Source organism: Hippocampus bargibanti, linkage group LG02 (assembly GCF_051943395.1).
Source record: "Hippocampus bargibanti isolate YZ-2025 linkage group LG02, ASM5194339v1, whole genome shotgun sequence".
NCBI lineage: Eukaryota > Metazoa > Chordata > Actinopteri > Syngnathiformes > Syngnathidae > Hippocampus > Hippocampus bargibanti.
This window is the reverse complement of record NC_142735.1, coordinates 21,382,780-21,407,500: the sequence shown is the minus strand read 5'-3', so window position 1 is coordinate 21,407,500 and position 24,721 is coordinate 21,382,780. Positions and strand designations below refer to the sequence as shown.

At 44.7% G+C, this 24,721-nt stretch overlaps 3 protein-coding genes across 7 annotated transcripts in view; all 3 read left to right on the top strand.

Annotated features, from left to right (window-relative positions):
- The window catches only part of LOC148901918 (uncharacterized), a 15,526-nt gene extending 1,861 nt beyond the window's left edge, over positions 1 to 13,665 (top strand). For 2 of the 4 annotated variants that reach the window (XM_088990030.1, XM_088990031.1), the window contains exons 3-15: positions 5,186 to 5,468; positions 5,546 to 5,710; positions 5,916 to 5,977; positions 7,330 to 7,432; positions 7,746 to 7,831; positions 7,916 to 8,016; positions 8,084 to 8,154; positions 8,222 to 8,329; positions 8,517 to 8,587; positions 8,674 to 8,791; positions 8,987 to 9,151; positions 9,611 to 9,706; positions 9,786 to 13,212. In XM_088990030.1, the coding sequence (XP_088846156.1) occupies positions 5,295 to 5,468; positions 5,546 to 5,710; positions 5,916 to 5,977; positions 7,330 to 7,432; positions 7,746 to 7,831; positions 7,916 to 8,016; positions 8,084 to 8,154; positions 8,222 to 8,329; positions 8,517 to 8,587; positions 8,674 to 8,791; positions 8,987 to 9,151; positions 9,611 to 9,706; positions 9,786 to 11,981 (3,516 nt within the window). In that variant the 5' untranslated portion in view covers positions 5,186 to 5,294 and the 3' untranslated portion in view covers positions 11,982 to 13,212. Of the gene's footprint in view, positions 1 to 5,185; positions 5,469 to 5,545; positions 5,711 to 5,915; positions 5,978 to 7,329; positions 7,433 to 7,741; positions 7,832 to 7,915; positions 8,017 to 8,083; positions 8,155 to 8,221; positions 8,330 to 8,516; positions 8,588 to 8,673; positions 8,792 to 8,986; positions 9,152 to 9,610; positions 9,707 to 9,785; positions 13,213 to 13,562 lie in introns of those variants that run through there. The other 2 variants (XR_016114202.1, XM_088990032.1) reach the window with 2 other exon arrangements.
- Positions 13,666 to 13,833: 168 nt separating this feature from the next.
- btg3 (BTG anti-proliferation factor 3) lies at positions 13,834 to 15,716 on the top strand. Its single transcript, XM_088990033.1, has 4 exons — positions 13,834 to 13,997; positions 14,115 to 14,252; positions 14,928 to 15,111; positions 15,198 to 15,716. Exons 1-4 carry the CDS (start codon positions 13,834 to 13,836, stop codon positions 15,279 to 15,281), a joined length of 570 nt encoding a protein of 189 aa, XP_088846159.1. The 3' UTR covers positions 15,282 to 15,716.
- Positions 15,717 to 21,467: 5,751 nt separating this feature from the next.
- LOC148901916 (EH domain-binding protein 1-like) lies at positions 21,468 to 24,304 on the top strand. 2 transcript variants are annotated; one of them, XM_088990026.1, is made up of 7 exons: positions 21,468 to 21,765; positions 22,678 to 22,735; positions 22,860 to 22,955; positions 23,128 to 23,181; positions 23,262 to 23,440; positions 23,509 to 23,654; positions 24,008 to 24,304. In XM_088990026.1, the coding sequence occupies exons 1-7, from the start codon at positions 21,662 to 21,664 to the stop codon at positions 24,256 to 24,258; spliced, it is 888 nt and encodes a 295-aa protein (XP_088846152.1). In that variant the 5' UTR covers positions 21,468 to 21,661; the 3' UTR covers positions 24,259 to 24,304. The 2 variants fall into 2 exon arrangements, with proteins under 2 accessions (XP_088846152.1, XP_088846153.1); XM_088990027.1 differs by lacking the exon at positions 24,008 to 24,304 and adding an exon at positions 23,821 to 23,974 and having other exon boundaries at positions 21,469 to 21,765.
- The last annotated feature ends 417 nt before the right edge of the window (positions 24,305 to 24,721 follow it).

The window sequence follows — 24,721 nt, the reverse complement described above, 5'->3', positions numbered from 1 at the left end:
CATGTTGTCGTCACGCAGACAAAGCGTCGTTGTTGGTGAGGCATAACCATGGCGATGGGGAGCTTTCAGAGGGGTTGTTATGGTAGCGTGTGGCATCTGCACAACAGATACTAAATAGCTTACTGAAGCCCACTGGATGTTTTTATGCTCTGATGATGTGTTTATTTTATTTATTATTATTTTATTTATTATTTTTAATTATTTATTTTATTTTATTTATTTATGTGCCATCCTCATTCAAAATAATTTTCAAATCAAAACGTTTTCACCACAGGCATACAACAAACATCAGAGTTTGATTCATTGGCCAACGTTTTGTTTCGACCATGTTACCGTATTTTACAGTGTATAAGGCGCACCGCAGTATAACAGTAATAACACATTACATTGTAAGCGCCTTTCAAAGCTCTCAAGGACACTTTACAGTCACAGACAAGCATAAGTACGATAATAAATAAAATACAATCACAAATAGAATACAATAAATACAATACAAGTATAGGGCGCAACCCCAATGAATGGTATATTTTTAAACTTCTTCCATATACTGTATAGGGCACACTGGAGTATGAGGCGCACCTTCAATGGATGAAAAAGTGTTCCAAATACAGATGCTTCCTTACTTACGAACATTCGAGTTACGATCAACGGTAGATACGAACATTTTTGTAGTAACATATATAGTATTCTCTCCAGTTGTACATGTGCATATTTTTGTATAGCATATATTTTATTCAATAATGTTTATTTTTCAGTATACAAGCCTTAAAGGCAACCGACGCCTCCGGACAAGTTGTGTCCATAATTTGTAAAATCACTTCAAATGACTTCAACTGAGCGTATTTTACAAAGATTTCGCCGAAATTTGCAATACAGTAAAGTCTCGTTATATCGATATCGGATATATCGATAGTCCCGGTTATATCGATACTATTTCTATGCACACACGGAGAAAATTACATGCAAACAGGGTCGGATATATCGCTAGTCCCGGTTATATCGATATTTTTTCGGACTCCCTTAAATATTGATATAACGAGACTTTACTGTATTTTACGTTTTAGGACTCACACTGAATATTCAGGAAGTCCTGTTTTTGAGTTGGTGACGATTCCTGACGTGACGGCACGTCAGGAACACCCCTGACCGAAAAAGCGACATACAATGCATTTTAGGTACTTTTTTTGGTCTGAAAACTTCATGTTGATCCGTGTTAATGGCCAAATTAGAAGGAAAACACATAAATAACGCAATAGTGAATCGTTGTGTGTTGCACCAAGACTATTATTTGATACTAGTTGCCACACATTCTCATCAGACAAAGCAGCCTATTTCCAATGGAGCTTGGGCGCCCTCTTGTGCATTTTCTGGGATGCTACATTGGAGTCCTGACGGCTCGAATTGATACGGAAGGACTTCTTTAATCGATTGCAAACATGTATGCCTTCCTCTTTAGAACTATTTGAATCATATTCAGAACTGGATGAGTAACAAGAAAGTATCTTCTCCGAATCTGAAGCCATTGTTTTGATTCTAGAGCAAGGCGAAGACGTCCTGGCGTGACGTCACGAACAAGGGGGTGGGACCTTCTGAAACTTCACATCTCGGAGGTCATTTTGAAGTAGTTTTGGGACACTTCAAGTCGTTTTTCTTGGTGTTTTGCATTTGACTAAAAATATCAGCCTGCGTATTTGGGTATTTTAGATGCTATAAAATGTTTTTCTGATGTCAGTTAGGAAACAAAAAAAATGGTGTTGGTTGTCCTTGAAACATAATTGTATAAATAATGTTAAGCAGATTCCTTACTTACAGACAGTGTATTGTAGGCGTTCAAATACCTGACATGTTTCGGCAACTACTTCCGCCTTCGTCAGAGTGTCACGGATGTTGCTGTGACGCGCCATTTTCAGCTGGTGTTGCTATGAGGGCGTGACCTTACAAGAAAAAAAGAGCACAAGAACGAGTGCGAGAAGGAGACGGCAACAATCCAAACAAGAGCAATAAAAGAACAAGCACAACAGGAGCACCATAAATCAGCCATCACGGACCACTGCAAAAGAGAGAACCACATCATGGACTGGGAGAAGGCCAGAGTCATCCGCACCGAAGACAACAAACATCAGCGCTGGATCAGGGAGGCCATTGAAATCCGAAAGCGAGGACCAAGGACCATCAACAGGGATGAGGGAGCTTACATGCTCTCTACTACCTGGAGCAGCATCCTGGAGGGACGAGCGGACAGCGGGGGGCGTGGCTTGCCTGTCAGTTCTGACAGGTAGGTCACGCCCTCATAGCAACACCAGCTGAAAATGGCGCGTCACAGCAACATCCGTGACACTCTGACGAAGGCGGAAGTAGTCGCCGAAACATGTCAGGTATTTGAACGCCTACAATACACTGTCTGTAAGTAAGGAATCTGCTTAACATTAGTTATCAAGTAGACAGGATGAATTTAGTACAACGATAATTGTATAAACCTTAAACATACAGTGATACCTTGGCTTACAAACTTAATTGGTTCCCAGACAGAGTGTGTAAGGCGAAAAGTGTGTATCCCAAAAATTAATTTCCCATAGGAAACCATTAAAATGAGAATAATCCTTTCCCAGGTCCCCATGAAACATAATTTTCTACTTTCTAATTTTCTAAGCCTTAAAACTACACAAAATATACCTTACTTTATGTATAATAAATGTGCTGTAGTATTATAATTAAAGAAATAAACTATACTGTATAATTTTACTTTTGTAAAATTATACAGTAAATTTTATTTACCTTTGTGATGGTCGTTGATGGCTTGATTGAATGGAGTGGACGGTTTCCTCAGCATTAAACACTTCATGAGGAACGTAATCTTCTTTTTCACCATCTTGAGGTGCTTTCTCTGTGATAATTTTATCTAGTTCCTCATCAATTGTGTTCTGTTTAGCTGGGTTGATATCTTTTTGCAAGTGTACAGATGGCTTGTACGGGTTGTTTGTGGAGCCTAATTGATGGGATATTTTCACCTTGCAGTCTACACTTTGCCTTTGAACTATCAAAGTTGAAACGCTCTCACTGTCGTCTGCCTGCCTCTTTAATGTTTACACCACCTCTGCTCAGGGCTGCGTTTTTGACCAATCACGTGGCTTGAACCAGAGACTGGGAGCGGGGAATAGAGGACAAAAACAGTCGGCTGCCATTTTCTTGTTAGAAGAACGGGCTCGTTCGCGAACGACACATCACTCATTGAGGCAGCTCCGTGTGTATCCCGAAAAAAAGTTTGTATGCTAAGGTAAAATCTTCATAAATTCAACATTCGTACACCGAAAAGTTTGTAAGTCAAGGGGTTTCTAGACTGAGGTATCACTATACTTATAAGCCTTAAACATACATTACAGACAAAATATAGCACTGAAGCAACTTATGAACGAATTCACCTTACGAATGTTGGGGTAATTCGCTATACGAACATCTTTAAACATCTTTCCTCTGCCATCAAGACCCATAGAAGCAATGAGCCAGGGACGAACGATCGAGATAAACCCATTAACGAACATATCTCGTTCGTAAGTTAGGGAGCGTCTGTATAATATATAAATATATAAAAGCTTTCCAAATATAAGGCACACCACATGAGGCGCTACAGTAGAGGTTGGGGTTACGCACGACTTCTTCTTCAGGAGTGAAATGGAGTTGGTGGCTGCTGACAGTAGTTGCGAGATCTGTTGTGGCTCAAAATTACTTCACATATGAGGCGCACCCCCGTATAAGGCGCATTGTCATCTTTTGAAGAAAATCAAGGCTTTTGGGTGCGCCTTATATTCTGGAAAATATGGTGAATGGTGATCTGTCCTTTCCCTCTTATATAGCGACAAGTCCTTGAGGACGAGTTGTCACGCATGTAGTGATCGCAAAAGATCAGAGAGCAACCAGCTACAAACAGCAAATGTGTCTCCAAATTTGAATAAGACAAGAAAACAGCATCATCGTAACGACAGGCTTTAAAACAACGAGTTTTGATGAGCTACTTAAAGGGACTTTTTTTTAAATCAATTGAGCTCTGCTCAGGTATCTCGTGCTTTTTGTGTTTAACTGTGTTTCACATTTTAATGAAGAGGGTAACAAGGAAGAATGTGCTTTCCACTCCCTTTCATAGGAAATATTTACCTTTACACATTTAAATAGCCCCATTATGATTTTGACCTTTACTGGAAGGGAATTTGTATTTTCAGTAACCTCACATATCCCTCAGTCACTGTTGAAAGTCTTTAAAAGTCTGAATTCTGCCATTTTAGGCTTTCCACAATTAGTCAGGTGATTGAAAATGACCAATAGGGCAATCTAATTTTTGATGAAAAACAAATTATATAACCCGGAATTTGGATGCCTCTCCCTGCATGGGGTGCGCGCACCACCCCGCCAAACAGGAAATAGTAATTGCGATAAATTGCGCATTGGGCTTATTTCCTGCGTCACAGTCAAGTGGGAATCTTGTACAGCATTGATGTACTGTTCATCAATGCGCATGGTAATCTGTGTAATATTTAAGTACGTACCTGTGTTAATATTAAGCGGTTAGCTATCCGTTAGCTATCCGTTTGCTAGCGGTTTGCTAGTGGTTTGTTTTACTGAGAGCTCTGGCCCAATGGATTTGTTTGTGTTAATTGTGCCAGTTTTAAATCTGAATACCCGGCCAATCCACTTTTGGACAAGCTAACGTGCACCAAGGTGAGGCTGAGAAATGATAATCAGACCAACCAAAGCCACGGTGGCCTCCCACAGCGCCTTCTTCGCATCTTGCTGTCTACTCCAATAAGTGACATAAATCATGGGAGTGGATATCTAGAGAGCACATTTATGATTTGAAAAAGACTCCTGAGTGAAATTACAATATCTGTCAAAACAAATTTCAATTCAACCTTTACGTAAAGTCATTATGCTCTACATACGAATTGCGCTAAAGCTAGCTTAGCGTCATTTGTGTGCCGATGTGAGGAAGAAGAGCAGTAGGACGATGAAGAAATAAAAGAGCTCTTTGCATACAACGCCAAGAAAAACCAGACTGGCAGGTTTCTGACAACACAAGTCAGCTTGAACACGAAGTTGCAAATGACATCAGTGTGGAGCACACTTGCACTCGGCGTAGGTTGTCAACAAAGCATGCCAGGAGGCGGCATTAACAGGTTGTCTTTTCTGGACGCAGGGAGATGATTGGCCGTCACTCGTCCACAAGGGCCTCCTTCCACCATGCCTGCCGATGACCTCAGTGACCTTGCGGCATCTCCTGTCCGTCAGCCCCCGGGAGGCACGCGATGGATGGCGTCTTGCCGGGCAATGAGAAGATGGCGAACAGAATTCCGCCGCCACCACCGCCTCCCCCGCCGCCTCCTCCTCCCCCACCGCCGCCGCCTCCCCCTTCGCTAGGTGGCCTGAGGCTCACCAAGAGGGTGAGGAGTTTTTTCTGGAAGACAATCCCGGAGGAGCAGGTACACACGGAAGCGTAACTTGTCCGGCCACTTTGTGCGGTTTGCACCGATTGTGACATTTACATGCTGCCCGGCAGGTGCGAGGGCGTGTCAACTTGTGGACGCAAGGCCAGGCGCGACAGCACTACCAAATTGACGCAAACACGGTCGAAGAACTCTTTGGTCAGAAGGACGGGCTAGATGGCGACAGACCCGTGAGGGGAGGAAGTGGCAGATCCTCACTGCGTGATGGAACGAACCAGGTGGGTGATGGTGACGCGGAGGATGATGATGATGACAGTGACGAAAACAACAACCGTTTTGATAGTGCCAGTGAAGATTTTGAACGCAACAATGGAAACAATGGCTTGCCGATGGTGTCAGCAAGCCAACGATCATTTTCGACCAGCGACCCGGATGTATTTATCTTGCCAATGATAATAGCGATGTCCCTCTGTCTCCCCACAGGTCTCCATCTTGGACACCAAGCGAGGCATGAACGTAGGCATCTTTGTCAAACAGTTCAAGAGGTAAAAGATGACAACACGCCCTCATAAACCCAAGGTGTTGTGGGTAAAAACACATGGCGCCATGCCGATTACATATCTGCACCTAGAAAAAAACTGCCCGCCACCTCACCCTCAAAAAAACAACAAATCTTGTGTAAAAAAAATCTATTAAATTCAGTGCTTTAATATAATATTCAAGGGCGGCCCGGTAGTCGAGTGGTTAGCACACCGGCTGCACAGTGCAGAGGCCGCCGGTTTGCGTCCCGGTCCGGCCTCCCTGTGTGGAGTTTGCATGTTCTCCCCGGACCCGCGTGGGTTTTCTCTGGGTCCTCCGGTTTCCTCCCACACTCCAAAAACATGCATGGCAGGCAGATTGACCACTCCAAATTGTCCCTAGGTGTGAGTGTGAGAGTGACTGTTGTATGTCTTTGTGTGCCCTGCGATTGGCTGGCAACCAATTCAGGGTGTCCCCCGCCTTGTGCCCGAAGTCAGCTGAGATAGGCTCCAGCAACCCCCGCGACCCTAATGAGGAATAAGCGGTACGGAAAATGAGATGAGAATATAATATTCGACTTAGGCAGCTGCTTAGCACAGCCGGTTCGCAGAGCAGAGGTCTCGAGTTCGATTCCAGTCTGCGACCTTCCTCTGGAATTTGCATGTTCTCCCCGTGCCAGTGTGGGTTTTCTCTGGGTAGTCCGGTTTCCTCCCACATTCCAAAAACATGCATGGCAGATTACCAGAACACTTCAAATTGTCCATAGGTGTGACTGTGAGTGTGTTTGTTCATCTGTGTATGCCCTGCGATTGGCTGGCAACCAGTTCAGTGTGTCCCCTGCCTACTGCACGAAGACAGCTGGGTTAGGCTCCAGCACACCTGTGACCACTCTGAAGATGGATGGATATTCAGTACAGATTGTACTATAGGTAACAATAATGTTGTGATGTTTATTTTATTTATTTAATTTTACTGTGGCTAATTCATAAATACTAATATTATTAACTCCTTCACTGCCAGATGATGTGCAAAAATGTGTCCACTCCACCCCACTCCAGTGCCAGGATCAACGCATTATCGGCACCCCTCCGCAAGAAAAAAACAACCCGAACAAATTCAGGAATGGCGCTTCACATCTTCACATCATTCACATTTCCATTCCCGAATAAATTTGGGAATGGCAGTGAATGAGTTAAAAATACAACAACTTTTTTTCCCCCCAAATAATACATATTTTAAAAATGACGAGAGCAATATGACGTTTTGCGTTTGTGTGACCATGTTCACTCAACCTTGCGGCGCCCTGAGGCCGTTTGCATTTGTGAAAGCTGGAAGCCTTGTTTTCAAGTTGAGGATTAAAATTGTCCTTTTCATTCAGGTCCAACCAGGCCATCATTGACGACATTCGCTGTGGCAACAGTGAGCCTTATGGGGCGGAGCCCCTTCGAGGGCTCATGAAGCTTCTACCCGAGGCGGATGAGGTACCGCACACCTTTTTGCTAACCAAGGTTGCTCTAGGAATCCTTCACTCACCTACGAGTTCCAAATTCCATTTTACTTTTTTGATATTTGATTAATATTTGGCAGTACAAAATCATCAATTCAATCCACCTGAATCACCTGACATGTTTTTTTATGTACTTCCACAATCCACCTGTGACACTTGGCTAACTTTTTAAATTTTAAATTTAGCACAGTTAAACCATGTTCTGATCTCATACATGAGTGACAGCGAGTCACTCAAGTATGTAAGGAGTGGATAGCGAGTGATTGCCAATTTTTGTTTGGAGCAAGGTGAAGAAGATTAAGGCGTATACCGGTGATGTGTCCAAGCTGCCATTGGCCGACTCCTTCGTTTTCATGCTAATTCAGCTCCCCAGGTTAGCCGCTGACCTTTCACCCTCTGCCTGGTGCGCCGCTGCTGAATATTCTTGCCATCATCTCGCTGTCTGATCGGTCCACAGTTACACCTTGCGCATTGAGTGCATGCTGGCCAAGGAGGAGATTCCTGGAATGTGTCAGGCCATGCAAGCACATATTGCCGTCCTTCGCTCCGCAACCAAAGGTGATGCCAAATCTGTCGGCAACAGCTCATCCAGTCTTGTGATTATCATCTGTTCCCCCCCTTGCAGAGGTTCTAGGTTGCCAGGAGCTGCACGCCGTCCTCCACTTGGTCCTGCAGGCCGGGAACATCCTTAATGCTGTGAGCGACTTGGTGGTCGTTAGCGTGTTAGCAGTGTGATGTTTAAAGACGGGTGTGTGTGTTGCAGGGTGGCTACGGCGGCAATGCGGCGGGCTTCAAACTCTCGTCCCTTTTGTCTCTGGCTGACACCAAAGCCAACAAACCGGGAATGAACCTGCTGCACTTTGTGGCTCTGGTGGGTCAGCATAAATAAACAAGCTAATTGTCCTTCTTTGTCCTCGTCTTCTTCCTCTTTGCACTCCTCAGTCCTCAGCTGTCATCTTGTGTCCTTGTGCTCGTCTTTGTTGTCCTACATCTTACTCCTCTCATCGTTCCTTAAAGTAACCGTTTGTCCATCTAATGGATCAAATTCATCTTCTCAGGAAGCCCGAAAAACCGATGAGAAGCTATTGGACTTCCCATTTAAATTGAGTAACGTTCAGGCTGCTTCCAGGTCAGATGGGCGTTGTTTCTTCTCAATCTCATCTAGTGGATGACGTACTTGAAGCTTGTGATTTATTTATTTATTCGTTTGTGCAGGATTTCCTTGGAGATGCTGGATGTGGAACTGCAACGACTGAGGAGTCGCATGCGGGTTCTTGAAGAGAGCGTCCGCGCCGACTGTGAGCTCCTGAAACAACTGGAAAGCTTCCTCCAGGTAGTGATGATTTGCAACTTTGGAAGTGCACGCATAACCTCGACAAAAAACCTCAACCGTAGACAGTCAAGAAATAAACACGTAATTTGAGTGCAGTCTGGACTCGTCGTTCTGGATTTTTGCCACCAACTCGACTCACCTGAAATGTCCTGGTTAAGAGAACACTTCCTTCTGACTGACTTCCTCCCGCCCCAGGACGCAACGGCAGGGCTGTGCACTTTGAGCAATGACCGGCAACTGCTGGGGAAGGAGGCCGACAAATTTATGGACTTCTTCTGCGAGGACGGCGACACGTTCCGACTCGACGAGTGCTTTGCCGTCCTGCATGGCTTCTGCTGCAAGTTCAGCCACGCTGTTAAGGTTGGAGTGGATTTTTTTCAACGTACACCTTGTCAATTGTGAAGCATTTGTATGTCGTGCATGTAAAATAATTTCTTTATTCGCCATTGAATGATGGTTGATTAATCAATAGTTGACAGTAGTAGTAGTAGTATAATAAACGTTTTCCCATGTTCATGTTACTTATACTTTAATTATAATTTGGCAGTTCTTAGATGAAATGCTTGTGTAAATCTGCATGTCAAACGTGTTTATTGTGCAAAGATTTTATGATGTACAATAAATAATTTTATAGTCTAGAAATGTAAAACTACATTTTTATCAATTGATTTTGGGAAGGAATAAAAATTATCTGCAACAATATGAATGAATGAATGAATGAATGAATGAATGAATATTCTTGATCATACATATGCTTGCAATAACGCTCAGGTGTTTGTGGTTGTTATTGCTGACGACTGGACTGTTGGCTGATTGAAGGAGAACAAAGAGCGAGAAGCAAGGGACAAGGCCCGTCGATGTCGCTTACAAGTGCTGGAGGAGCAGAAAAGACATTCGTGGGCTGGTGGCGAGAAGGTAAAAAAAACATGCACCAGATACCAAACCGTGTTGCAAACAAGCAGCAAATCAGTCCACCCATTTTGTGGTGTTGCAGGTGAATAGTACCATGGGGTTGTATTGCAGCAGCGAAACGGACCTTACATCGGCCATATTGCGACAGGGTGAGGCCAGCGCACTCCGGGAGCTTTTGTCTCCTACGTCAAGCGGCTGGCGTCCTTCTCGCCGGCGTATGGGACACTTCGGATACGCTGCGGCACAAAGTCCGTCCTCCCTCTCTCCCACAATGATGCTGACAACGCAAAACACAGACAACCTCAAGTGTCACGATAACATGGACGATCGCTCCAACTTGGACGACAATGGCCGAGACCGCGGTGAGGCTTCAATGACACTGCTAGACCGCCGTCGCCGCAAAACACAATCCGAAAATGACATTGGAGACCATGAACACAACGTCTCGGCCACCGCTAACAACAACAGCATCTTAGCGGTGCACCGAAAGAACTGCTTTCCGGCTCCTGAGCCGAAAGGCTCCGACGAGGTCGATGGTCTGCGAGATGCCATCAATGCAAATAGAGAAGAGCCATGGGCTTCGGAAGCGGCAATGGTAGTGCAACCGGCGGTTGTGTGGTGTGTGACAACCATGTGTGAGACAAACTGTCTCAGAGATAAGGAACCGGAGTCTTTTGCTGCTCCGACCCTCTCCGAGCCCGTCAGCCACCAACCGCTGCCTTCCTCATCGCTTTGCGGCCCGCCTGCAGATCCTCCACAATCGGACCAGCAAAAGAAGTCACACTCGTCTGGAAGCGTCCCTTCAGCCGCGAGCGGGACCCGATCCAAGAGGGTGCGGACCCTCAACAGCTTTGAGCAGCAAAGCATGAGGAAAGTGGTGCCCATCTCAAGGACTGGTAGAGAAAAGCGAGTAGAGAACCCTTCTGCCGCCTTGTCTTCCCGACGCTCCAGCCTCCAGCCTCGAGATTTAAAGGAGCGCTGCATTCCTGCTACTCGAAGGCCACCAGAGGAGAAAATGTGTCGCTCCACACTACGAGCGCTCGGCGGAGAGAAAGGTGCTGCTCTCGGTACCGTCTCTTCTCCTTCCGCCACGTCGTCAGCTCTGGCTTTCGCCAGAAGCACAGCCTCTTCTTCTTTTCGGCAAACCCACGCTAGCCTCCCACGAGTAAACATCCGTAAAGCAGCTTCAGAGGCATCCTCCAAAGCCTCCACATCGGCCGGGCACCCTTGCGTCTCCTTGTCTTCATCATCCTCCACATCCAAGAGGGTTGAAAATATGAGGACACCTCCAAGCATCGACACCCCAGCAAGGACCAGGAGATCAACAGGCATTAGCATGCCACCAAACATCAGTCCTCCTTCAAAAACTAAGATGTCTCCAACTGTCAAGACACCGCCGAGTGTCAGGACATCACCACGCACCAACACATCACCAAGTATCAGGCCCTCTTCGGGAATCATGACGTCTGAAAATGTCAAGACCCCGCTAAGCGTCACTACACCACCAAGCTCCAAGACCTCACAGAGCACCAGAACACCGCCGAGTCTCAGGACATCAACAGCCATCGACACTACACCAAACATCAGGCTCTCATCAAGTATCAGGGCGTCTGCAAATGTCAAGAACCTGCAGAACCCCAGGACTCCACCGAGCACAAAGTCTCCACCAAGTGTAAAGAACCCTCAGAGCGGCAAGACTCCACCGAGCACCAGGACACCGCTGAGTGTCAGTACATCACCAGGCCTCAACACGCCACCAAACATCAAGCCTGCTTCGAGATTCAGGGCATCTACAAATGTCAAGACTCCATCCAGCGCCAAAACTCCACCAAGCACCAGGACTCCATTGAGCATGTCGCAGAGTGTCAGGACATCACCGGACATCGACACATCACCAAACATCAAGTCTGCTTCGAGAATCAGGATGTCTGCAAATGGCAGGACACCCCCAAGTACCAAAACCTCACCAAGCCTCAGGACTCCACTGCCCGCCAAGACCCCGCCAGTCACCAAAACCCCGCCAAGCGTCAGCACACCACGGACCGCCAACACACCGCCAATCACCAGGACACCATCAAACGTCAGGATATCCCACAACGTCAGCCCCCCTTCAAGAATCAGGACATCTGAACCAATCAGGACACCTTTGAGTGTCAGGTTGCCTCCCGCTCCGACGGACCCTGAATGCCCAGGTCACTCTCAAAGCCACAGCCGCAATAGTAGCTTCTCTGACAAGTCTAGCCAATCGCAAAAGTCCCTCAGACCCAGCTGGAGATAACACAAGACAAATAAACACAACCACATATTCTAACGAAACAAGCTGGATAAAAAGTTCATTTGTACTTTTGTGATCATTCCGTGGTACACGATGGTGGCCTTTTTTGTTCGACAAAAGGGTCCACTTGTTCGTTGAGTCGATTGTGGATGGTATACCTTTTTAACTTGACTGACTGACATGTATTTGTGTAGTGTGTTTGCATCGCTGAAGATCGGGTAGCGTTGAAGATGTCACTCAGCCGAGTAAAAATGCCTCAGGGGAAACTTTGCAATGCCAAGTGTGAATGCTGAGATCAATCATGAAGTCTTTGAATCACTAACCAAGAACTGGAATGGTCAACCATGGAGCTCTCATACAACCCTTAAAATTCAATCTATTTATGTACATTTTTACATCTTAAAATATGTATGTTAACTCGAAATAAAACTTGTTGCAGCTCTCTCACCAAAATTCATCTGTAAAAAATTGTAACGAATCTGTAGTTGTAATTCATACCTTCCCACATTGGCCAGTTGTAAAATTACCAAGAAAACCAGTTCAGATGCTTAATTTCCTCTTGACCATGTTCCTTAGTGCGCAAAAAAAATCTCCTGTGTTCAACCCTTTTAGGGACACCGATTACTACAATGGATATCTTATCATGTAACCAGGTTACAGGGTACATGTAATGGTTAAAGGTGTAGGATTCCGCTGTCTCCATGTCTTTGCTTTCAGGTGTTCAGGCACCAAGTAGTTACTTCCACCGCCACATTCTCTGCTTTTCTCACACCCTGTCTTCTTGGTTGGTTGTAGCGTCCCACAGAGGAAATATTCAAAATTTCCGTTTCACAGTACTCAGAGCCGCCACTTGTACCGTCCGTACAATGGAACCCCTCCCCTCAGAAAATGACAGGTGAGCCATTTGTCTCCTCATGTGTGACTCACCTTGGTGTTTTGTTTTGTTTTGTTTTGTTTTGTTTTGAAATGAAGGCAAACACGGCTAACTTCAGAAGATGCGGGACTACCAACAGATGTCTGTCATCGCAGACGTGAATGTGACTGGACTGAGGGGGGGGGGGGGTGAGTGAAAATGACATCATATATTTAAAAATAGTCATGATCCTCTGTTCTAAATGGGAACTATTCTGATTCACAGAATAATCTCTGTGAATGTGAGGGCAAAATACCGTTTGCATTTTGTATAATGGTTAATGTAAATTTCTCTACTGCGAGACGAATAAAGGCAAATCCAATCCAATGTTGGCTAAGACATTATTAGGCTGTGCAATCAAAAATATCCTGTGACTGTAAAGTGTCCTTGAGAGTTTGGAAATGCGCTTATAAATGAAATTATTATTATTATTATTATTATTATTATAGTTCGTCGACATGCCCATCCAATCCCAAATATGTCTGTATGTTAATATTTGTGAATGAGTCAGAGGTGAGGCTAAAATGGTGGCACCAATGTCTGCTGCTTTGGTTTGCGGAACATCATGAAACCCGTCACCAGTTGGGATTGTCATTGCGAAGATCCAGGTCAACAGATGGTGATTGTCCCAATGCCATAATGTTGTGTTGATGTTGTCTTCCTCACCTTAGGTCCTTTGCTCTGCTGGGCAGAGAAGCTTAAACGCTGTCAGGAGTGATGACATCATAAAGGAAGAGATGGGTGGGGGCCCATCATAAAGACGCCAACACTGGCAACAGGAAGTGAGTGAGAACTCTGGAACCTCGCCAATGCCAAATCAAATATTTTTTTTGGGGGGGCGGGGGGGGTAATTTATTGAAACTTTATTCAGCCAAGAAAAAAATGGAGTTTGAAAACTTCCTTTTACAAGAGTGTCCTGGTCAGGTCATTCCATCAGCAGCGATGGAGCAGGAGCTTGCGGCTGTGTTTGTGCTTATGAAGTTGCTGGCCACCAAGTTGCATGTGCAAAAAACGGAGCTTTTCATTGAGAAGCTCCTGGTTGCTCTGAAGGAGAAATTTCACGGGCACTGGTACCCTGACAATCCAAGCAAAGGACAAGCGTATAGGTCGTGTGCTTTTGTTATTTTCCACACAAGTCCCCCAGCAGAAGAGCTCTCCAGAATGTAACCACTTATTAGTCTTTTCCGGAAAAGTCTATCACTATTGACATGTGTCACTTGCAGGTGCATTCGAGTGAACTTGTCCAACAATCAGGATCCAGAACTTCTGCGGGCGTGTAAGGAGAGCAAAGTTCAACTCTATGAGCTTGGATTGCCGCCAGTCCTTACTTTATGGGTGGACCCCGGTGAAGTAGCCTGCAGGTTAGACTCGCGGACTGTGTGAGAACTTCAGCCGCTACTGTCGCTGGCGGCCATCTTGCGTTGCCATTCCGTTAGTACACCTGATTTTAATCCAGTACGTTGAGTCCTCTGTGGGATTTTCGTGTTATTTTTTTGTCTGTGGGTAGGGGGTGGGGGGTGGACGACATAGTGTGATGCAAGGTTGTAGCATTAAATCTGGGAAAAGTTCCAAATACAGAGGGCGGCCATCTTACGTTGCCCCTTTTTTTGACAGTTTCTGCTATTTTGTTATCAGCCGGTGTTTTACAGGAAAATTCCCCATATTGCATAATGGAAGCTTGTCCAAGAATTAATTTCACAGTTTGTATCAGACACTCACTGTGTCACATAGAAAAGTCGATGTACTGTATTACAGTTAAGCATGCTCAGTGAATGACCACGTAAGATGGCTGCCAATGGTTTCACTTCTTGCGGCGAATACAGTAATTGGACATTGTCTATTTATATGTAAATCGGTGGGTTTGACTGTTTGAAAGCAGTAATGAGGAACAAGGGCTCCCTCCACTGGTTTAAAATGGAAATTTCAATGAATAGAGACTGTTCTCTGTCTTATTGTGTATTGTAACGAAATGCCAGTTTGCAATGATGTGTTGTCGCTTTGGCATTGAACATGCTAACACCCTTATTGCATTTCAGGATCGGAGAAGACAATCCTTGCTTCACTGTGGCGAGGTTCTCCCAAAACAGTAAAAGTGGCTCGTGCGCGGATCTGTTGGCCGTGGAAGACAGCTGGTCTTCAGGTAGCGACTCAGACTCATCTGGATATGACAGCATGGACGGGTCGCTTCTTCCCATTTCCTCCAGACGCTGCAGTGATACGGTATCACATAACACTTTTGTGATGGGAATTGTACTTTGGAATTTATGCATGTGAACATTTGTTTTTCTTTTTCTTCTTGCCACTAGAATGTATCCGCTTTTCGACTTCCCGCCTGGTATCCTAAGGCCGTGCTACCAGGAAAAAGTCATATCCTACCAAGGGCTCACTAAGGCTTCAGAGGCCTTGTAGAAGAGGCCCGGATCTTTCTTGTTTTCAGTTGTGTTTGTTCATATTTTATACATTAAAATAATGTCAAGAATGTAAATCAGCTTCTTCATATCGAGCATTTTCTCTATTGTACGTACATTATCCTGTCAATGTGCTGTAAATGCTCGGGCTCTTGCATTGCATTTAGGGTCCTCTGACTGTCAAGCTATTTGTAGTAATTTGCATCGAAAAAAAAACAGCCGTCAGACTCGAGTGCCTTTGTAACAACACAAAATAAGACACCCAAAATATGTTGTATACTTTCCCTGAGAATTTCAAATTTCCGGTTCTTTGTATCAGTATAAATCAGTCAAGATAAAATATCGTGATCTCACAGCAGCATTTATGTTGATGTTCTAAGTGCTACACGAGTTGTCAGTACCAGATTATAAATAGACCCATAGCGAAACTCAATCTCATGATGGGGGGGAATGGAGGATAGGGTGGTTCTATCCCAATTTTTTTGTTTCTGTCAACATGTCCTACTGATATATATATATATATATATATATATATATATATATATATATATATATATATATATATATATATATATATATATATATATATATATATATATATATATATATATATATATATATATATATATATATATGTGTGTGTCTGCTACACAAGGATTCATCCACATCATGTTGTCAGAGCCATCACATATGAAATAAAAACAAACCGCATGAGTTCTCATAAATTGTGGCAACGTATGATGGCTGCCCTTTAGCTTCAGCCATGAGTGGCCTTGACAGATGATCAGCCAATCCAGGGGTCGTCCAATCACATCTCACAAAATGTTTTGTTTGGCATCAAGATTACAACTCGAAATTGTTTATTTTCCTTCTGCAATGTAATACTGTATTTGTGTTTCTTTTGTCCTTGCGTTGGAGCACATGACGACAAAGCGAGTGTTTTTTAATTTTTCCCTATGTTTTATTTTGTGAAAAATACGGATGCCTGGCGACTTCCTGTGTGTCCTTGTTAGTGTGAATTGACGTGAGACCGTCCGGGGGAGTCTTTTCGGACTCGGAGGCGAGTGCCAGTGGTCCTCCTTCAATCCAGCCAGGTCGTCGTCGAGACAGGTGTTTTTTCACCCCGCGAACGGGCGAGCCTGATTTCAATATCTTGTGATTTGACGGTTAACTCCCCTCACCCGGTTTCACTCCTTTCCCTTTTGTGATGGGAATTGTACTTTGGAATTTATGCATGTGAACATTTGTTTTTCTTTTTCTTCCTGCCACTAGAATGTATCCGCTTTTCGACTTCCCGCCTGGTATCCTAAGGCCGTGCTACCAGGAAAAAGTCATATCCTACCAAGGGCTCACTAAGGCTTCAGAGGCCTTGTAGAAGAGGCCCGGATCTGTCTTGTTTTCAGTTGTGTTTGTTCATATTTTATGCATTAAAATAATGTCAAGAATGTAAGTCAGCTTCTTCATATCGAGCATTTTCTCTATTGTACGTACATTATCCTGTCAATGTGCTGTAAATGCTCGGGCTCTTGCATTGCATTTAGGGTCCTCTGACTGTCAAGCTATTTGTAGTAATTTGCATCGAAAAAAAAAACAGCCGTCAGACTCGAGTGCCTTTGTAACAACACAAAATAAGACACCCAAAATATGTTGTATACTTTCCCTGAGAATTTCAAATTTCCGGTTCTTTGTATCAGTATAAATCAGTCAAGATAAAATATCGTTATCTCACAGCAGCATTTATGTTGATGTTCTAAGTGCTACACTAGTTGTCAGTACCAGATTATAAATAGACCCATAGCGAAACTCAATCTCATGATGGGGGGGAATGGAGGGTAGGGTGGTTCTATCCCAATTTTTTTGTTTCTGTCAACATGTCCTACTGATATATATATATATATAAAAAAATCCTCGTCTCACCCACCATGGGTGGTGTCTGTCCCCATTTCAGCTCGGGTCCTCTACCAGAGGCCAGGAAGCTTGAGGATTCTGCGCAGTATCCGTGCTGTTCCCAGCACTGCGCTTTTCTGGACCGAGATATCCGATGTTGTTCCCGGGATCTGTTGCAACCACTTGTCGAGTTTGGGGGTCACTGCCCCAAGTGCTCCGACCACCACAGGCACGACTGTCACCTTTACCTTCCAATATATATATATATATATATATATATATATATATATATATATATATATATATATATATAAAATCCTCGCCTCACCCACCATGGGTGGTGTCTGTCCCCATTTCAGCTCGGGTCCTCTACCAGAGGCCAGGAAGCTTGAGGGTTCTGCGCAGTATCCGTGCTGTTCCCAGCACTGCGCTTTTCTGGACCGAGATATCCGATGTTGTTCCCGGGATCTGTTGCAACCACTCGTCGAGTTTTGGGGTCACTGCCCCGAGTGCTCCGACCACCACAGGCACGACTGTCACCTTTACCTTCCAGGCTCTCTCCAGCTCCTCTCTGAGCCCTTGGTATTTCTCGATTTTCTCACGTTCCTTCTTTCTGATGTTCCCATCACTCGGGACCGCTACATCCACGACAACGGCTTTCCTTTCCCCTTTATCTATGACCACGATATCTGGTTGGTTGGCCATTACCATCTTGTCGGTCTGTATCTGGAAGTCCCACAGGATCTTTGCTCGGTCATTCTCCACCACCTTGGGAGGTGTTTCCCATTTTGACCTTGGGGTTTCCAGTCCATACTCCGCACAGATGTTTCGGTAGACTATGCCAGCCACCTGGTTATGGCGCTCCATGTAGGCTTTCCCTGCCAGCATCTTACACCCTGCAGTTACGTGTTGGATTGTCTCAGGTGCCTCTTTGCACAACCTACACCTTGGGTCTTGTCTGGTGTGGTATATCCCTGCCTCTATGGCTCTGGTGTTCAGGGCCTGCTCTTGGGCAGCCAGGATGAGTGCCTCTGTGCTGTCCTTTAGGCCAGCCCTCTCTAGCCACTGATAGGACTTCTTGAGATCAGCCACTTCTGCTATGGTTCGGTGGTACATCCCGTGTAGGGGCTTTTCCTCCCATGATTGTCCCTCTTCCAGCACCTCATCCTCTGTTCCCCATTGACTGAGACATTCTCTGAGTACATCATCCGTTGGAGCCTTCTCTTTGATGTATTCATGGAGCTTGGATGTTTCATCCTGGACAGTGGCTCTCACACTCACTAGTCCCCGGCCTCCTTCCTTACGGCTTGTGTACAGTCTCAGGGTGCTGGACTTGGGATGGAACCCTCCGTGCATGGTGAGGAGTTTTCGGGTCTTAACATCCGTGGTCTGAATCTCTTCCTTTGGTCACCTTATTATTCCTGCAGGTATCTGATCACTGGCAGGGCATAGCTGTTTATTGCCCGGGTCTTGTTCTTGCTATTGAGCTGGCTTCTGAGGACTTGCCTCACCCGCTGGAGGTATTTGGTCGTAGCCGCTTTCCTTGTTGCTAATTCGAGGTTGCCATTGGCCTGTGGTATACCGAGGTACTTGTAGCTGTTTTCAATGTCTGCTATTGTTCCTTCAGTGAGTGAGACCCCTTCAGTGTGGACTACCTTGCCCCTCTTAGTCACCATCCGACTACATTTCTCCAGCCCGAATGACATTCCGATATCACTGCTGTAGATCCTGGTTGTGTGGATCAGGGAGTCTATGTCCCTTTCGCTCTTAGCATACAGCTTGATGTCATCCATGTAGAGGAGGTGACTGATCGTAGCTCCATTTCTGAGGCGGTATCCATAGCCTGTCTTGGCGATTATCTGGCTGAGGGGGTTCAGTCCTATGCAGAACAGCAGTGGGGAGAGTGCATCACCTTGGTATATGCCACATTTGGACACTTGCGTTAGTGGCTTGCCATTGGCTTCAAGTGTGGTTTTCCACATCCTCATCGAGTTTGCAACGAAGGCTCTCAGGGTCCTGTTGACCTTATACAACTCCAAGCATTCATTGATCCATGTGTGTGGCATCGAGTCATATGCTTTCTTGTAATCAATCCAGGCTGTGCACAGGTTGGTATGTCGGGACCTGCAGTCTTGAGCGACTGTTCTGTCAACCAGCAGCTGATGTTTGGCACCTCTAGTATCTCTACTAATGCCTTTCTGTGCTTTGCTCATGTATTGATCCATGTGTCCACTTATCTTAGCCGCAATGATGCCTGACATGAGCTTCCATGTTGTGGAGAGACAGGTTATTGGCCGATAGTTGGAAGGAACTGCACCCTTTGAGGAATCCTTCATGATCAGGATTGTTCGCCCTTCGGTTAGCCATCCTGGGTGAGTCCCATCCATCAGCAGCTGGTTCATTTGTGCTGCTAGGCGCTCGTGGAGAGCTGTGAGTTTCTTTAGCCAGTAGGTGTGGACCATATCCGGGCCTGGTGCCGTCCAGTTTTTGATACCTGAGACTCTTCCTTGTATATCTGCCGCTGTGATGGTAACTGGGTTCTGTTCAGGGAGGTTGCTGTGCTCCTCTTTCAGAGTCACCAGCCATTGTGCACTGCTGTTATGTGCGACCTCCTTCTCCCATATGCCTTTCCAGTATCTTTCAGTTTCCAGCCTTGGAGGGTCTGCTCTGCTGTTAGAACCCTGCCACTGAGCGTACACTTTCGCAGGTTGTGTTGCGAACAGCCTGTTTATTCTTCTGGCCTCATTCTCTTTCGTGTACCTCTTTAGGCGACTGGCCAAGGCCTGGAGCCTTTGTTTGGCAGTTTCGAGTGCTTCAGGTATGGTTATCTGCATGTACCTCTTGGGTATTGGCCTTTTATTCACACCTCTCTGGGTCTGCGTCAATTGACTCACATCTTTCCGAGCCGCCTTGATCTTGGCCTCCAACCGTCTTTTCCATGGTGGGTAATGAATCTTGTGGCTCTCATGGTTGCTCTTGTAGCCAAGCATGTCTAGGATCACTGATGCTGAGGTGTATATCAGCTCATTGGTTTCCGTGATCGTTCCGGTCGGGATCGTTCTCAGTGCTGCATTCACAGTTTCCATGAGACTTTCAGGTGGTACTTCACATAGCCGTTGTAATCGGTGCCTTCGTTGCCCAGTTTTCATTCTTGCCATGATCTTATCTCTCAGGTCATTTGCTGCCTCGCTCAGCATTTCATTTATTGGGGCTGGCTTCCCAATCTCATTATTCATTGGGGCTTGCCTCCCAATCTCTGGTTGAACCTCTTCCTGTGATGTGGCAGCCGAGGGCCCTTCACATCGGAATTTGTGTTGTACCTCATCAATCTCAAGTTGTGATAGCAATTGCCGTTTGTGGATATTGGAACACTGAGCTACTAGTTGTTTCGTGGTCAACCGTGACTGTGGGTTTCGAAGTAACCATTCAGCCCCCATTCTCCGCATGTAACCCCTCTGACTAGGGTTGCTTGAGTAGTAGCATTCCAACATAGCCATGTTATCGCATCTCGTCCATCTCCGCTTTGTTCCAGTAGCCCATTTTTCATCAGGGTGCTCTGGTTCCCCAGCACCTGACGCAGACCTTGTTTGGCCGGGCGACGTCTGAGCCGGCATGTCATTCCATTTATTGTCTCTCATCATTGTATGAGGTAGGCATTAGCGTGAAGGGTCTTGCCCAAGGACCCACACTGGATGATGTCATTGTGCTCATTTCTGCTCATTTTCTCTGCCACAAGTGGGATTCGAACCCTCGTCTCCCATATGCCAAACCGATGCCTTATCAACTGAGCTATCCAGCCGCTTATATATATATATATATATATATATATATATATATATATATATATATATATATATATATATATATATATATATATATATATATATATATATATTCTCTCATAATGTATATCTATGTCTGCTACACAAGGATTCATCCACATCATGTTGTCAGAGCCATCACATATGAAATAAAAACAAACCGCATGAGTTCTCATAAATTGTGGCAACGTATGATGGCTGCCCTTTAGCTTCAGCCATGAGTGGCCTTGACAGATGATCAGCCAATCCAGGGGTCGTCCAATCACATCTCACAAAATGTTTTGTTTGGCATCAAGATTACAACTCGAAATTGTTTATTTTCCTTCTGCAATGTAATACTGTATTTGTGTTTCTTTTGTCCTTGCGTTGGAGCACATGACGACAAAGCGAGTGTTTTTTAATTTTTCCCTATGTTTTATTTTGTGAAAAATACGGATGCCCGGCGACTTCCTGTGTGTCCTTGTTAGTGTGAATTGACGTGAGACCGTCCGGGGGAGTCTTTTCGGACTCGGAGGCGAGTGCCAGTGGTCCTCCTTCAATCCAGCCAGGTCGTCGTCGAGACAGGTGTTTTTTTCACCCCGCGAACGGGCGAAACGGTCACGGAGACCAAGTTTGCCGTCATTCATGTGGGCTTCTGGAAACAAATAATCGACGATGACTTCGGTTTGGAAGCGACTCCAGCGTGTGGGAAAAAAGGCGTCCAAGTTTCACTTCGCTGCTTCATTCCACCAACTTGTGCTGGAAAGCTCCAGTAAATGGTGAGTGATTATATCTTCAACTGCTTCACGTCTTATTACGTTAATACGTTTCATTTTAGCAACGTCCCGCTTCCGCCCACTTTTTCAAAACGCCTTTGTATATTGTATACTTTGATATATGATAAATGTTATTTGAAATTGGGCCAATTTTATGGGTGTTGATATTTGTTTTGACTTGTTTTTGGGAGGCAACGACACGCCCATTTACTTCCGGGTCTTGATGCTGAGGAAGGCACGGTGCGAAAATGGCACACAAAAAAACGCTATCAGCTCTTAAAACTCAGTCGATTTGTTTGGATAATTACGTGGAGCAATGAGGAATAACTACTCGGAAATTTGTTAGAGTTGTAATATTTTTGTGACCTATTTTTATTGGGAGAAAAAAACAAGACAAAAAAATTATTGAGTAAACTACTTATTTAAGATACAAATGCAGGTCTTCAAAAAAATACAAATAAGGAAAACTTTTATCTGTGTCATCTGCATTTACTTGAATGTAATGGCAAATATTGCACCGTCATGCACCCACCATGAATAAACACTGGGTAGCAGGTGTTGGATGGCTTTTCATGTTAAATCCCTTCAAGGTTCAGTGTCTATTTTGGGTAAAGTTATGCAGTGACACATGCGTGCAAACACCCAAACATTGCGGCTGCGCTGTCTTTTCTATCACTGTCACAAGTTTTGCCCCTGCCCTGATGACAAAAGTCACCTCTCGGTCACAGAAGAATATATTTATGAATGAAAGAGTTAAATGTGGTGTATAATGTTTTTTTTAAAGGAGGATAACGGCGAAGGGTATATCTCATGTCACCCTGTGGTTAACTGCAACATGTGACCCCCAAAAGTGGACCCTCTGGCACATGTTTATGAATAATCTTTGTAATGTCTGGCCATCTTGTGTTCCTCCAGGCAACCTGACAAACTGAGAGTGGTATGGATCAGAAGAAGCAGACGTTACAGCACCAAGGTGAGAAAGGAACTTTTTTGTTGATGTGTTGTCGGCTACAATATGTGAACATGGCTGTTACAACATTCACTGTATGTCAACTGGAAAAACAAATGTCGTTCTGTTGTTTGATGTCATCATCCAGCTCCACAGTTGGCAGCCAGGGATTCAGAACCCCTACAGAGGTCTGGTACTCTGGCAGGTGCCTGAGAGTTTGGACATTACAGTTACACTTTTCAAGGTGGGAATAGGAAGTTTAATAATCAAATATAATAATAATAATAATGTATTTTCTTTATAAGCGCCTTTCAAAACTCTCAAGGACACTTTATGGATACTTTGCTGCCTCCATTCAATTTTACATCTGTCTAATGTTACGTCGTTGAGGCATCCATTTATTTTTCTGTCAACAGGAGCCAACCGCAGAGGAATTTGAGGACAAAGATTGGACTTTCGTCATTGAAAATGTAAGTCTTGATTTTGACTTTATCCATACCGCATATCCATTAACTTGACCTTTTTCAACCTTTTTCTATGGACTCGTCAGGAGACAAAGGGACGAAAGAAGGTGTTGGCCTCGGCTGACATCAATATGAAGAAGTATGCCAGCGCCACGCCGGCGCAATATGACCTGACCCTCAAGTTGAAACCGCTTTCAGTGAAAGTGAAAGAAGCAACGCTCAAACTCAACTTGTCTTGCATCTTCCTCAAAGAGGGAAAAGCCACGTAAGTAAGAGCAACACCAGTCAGACGATACAAAATAATGCATGCTTTTTTCTCCTTTTATTTTACAGTGATGAGGACATGCAGAGTTTGGCCAGTCTCATGAGTTTCAAACAAAGCGACATTGGCAATCTGGATGATTTTAACGACAGTGATGATGAAATCGGCGAAGAAAGAAGGACAAGCTTTGGTTCTGGACAAGCGACGCCGGCCACTGGTAAAACGTGCTCAAATACCTTCCACAATCATTTTACAACAAGGGAGCCCCTGAATGTGAACTAAAATACTGCAAGATATCCTTTTTTTGTTTCCCCTTTTCATTCATCTTTTACTTCACATTCCTGTCTCGACCTTTCTTATTGTTTCTGTCTCATGTCTCATAGCCCTCGAGCCTTCTACAGCAAGAATACGCGACTGGGCATGGAGGCCCGCAACCTAATCTGTCCCACATTGTGTATCTTAACAAAGATCCATTTCCATATTCTGTCATCACACTCCTCGCTCACGCTCACGTGCACGTCTCACATCAGTTGATGTTCCATCCTTCTTCTTTCCTTCCCTTTCATCCAGTAAACACAGAGATGACTCGCACAATGTCCACGGGTGTTTGCGCTTCCATCTCTGTTGCATCTCATCCTGTTCTGCCCGAATCCCATCACCCATCCGTTCCGACGCCCGCCCATCAGACCGTGCCATCTCTCTTTGCCTACTTACCTTCGGCCTTCACACAAGCTCACCCTCCTGCACTTCCCAAAATTTTTCAGCCTCGTTCTGGATCAGGTATCGCAAATGGTGTCGTCCCTTCAAATGAAACACCTTGAATGAAAGACAATAGAAGGGATTCTGTGTATAAATATTTAGAGTTGCTGCATAGTAAATTTTTGAGAGTACATTTTACTCTAAACCACAGGTGTCAAAGTCAAGGCCCGCGGCCCAAATCCGGCCCGCCACGTAATTTTTTTCGGCCCGCGAAAGCAAATCAAACATGTTAAATTCCATGATGATTGCTAAAATCTGAGCCAAAATGTCATATTTTTGGATGTCAACCACAATAAAAGTCATTATTCTTGACTTCAGATTTGAAAACGAGTTATTCATTAATTTGCTGTGTGCTCTATATGTAATATTTGAAGGGATTTAAATATTCTAATGGGTTCCCCAAATTCATAACGGCCCTCGAGAGGAAACCATAACTACAATGTGGCCCACAGCAAAAAATGACTTTGACACCCCTGCTCTAAACAGACAATATTTGGCCCTAATCGAAACAGAGTAAAATTTGAT

Excerpts from the sequence above, each read along its gene's own strand:
- LOC148901916 (XM_088990026.1), top strand. The coding sequence starts at position 21,662 with ATGACTTCGGTTTGGAAGCGACTCCAGCGTGTGGGAAAAAAGGCGTCC. Across the intron at positions 21,766-22,677 it reads CTGGAAAGCTCCAGTAAATG|GCAACCTGACAAACTGAGAG; the intron begins GTGAGTGATTAT and ends GTGTTCCTCCAG. Across the intron at positions 23,441-23,508 it reads CTCAAAGAGGGAAAAGCCAC|TGATGAGGACATGCAGAGTT; the intron begins GTAAGTAAGAGC and ends TTTATTTTACAG.
- btg3 (XM_088990033.1), top strand. The coding sequence starts at position 13,834 with ATGGAGCAGGAGCTTGCGGCTGTGTTTGTGCTTATGAAGTTGCTGGCC. Across the intron at positions 14,253-14,927 it reads CCCGGTGAAGTAGCCTGCAG|GATCGGAGAAGACAATCCTT; the intron begins GTTAGACTCGCG and ends ATTGCATTTCAG. Across the intron at positions 15,112-15,197 it reads CCAGACGCTGCAGTGATACG|AATGTATCCGCTTTTCGACT; the intron begins GTATCACATAAC and ends TCTTGCCACTAG.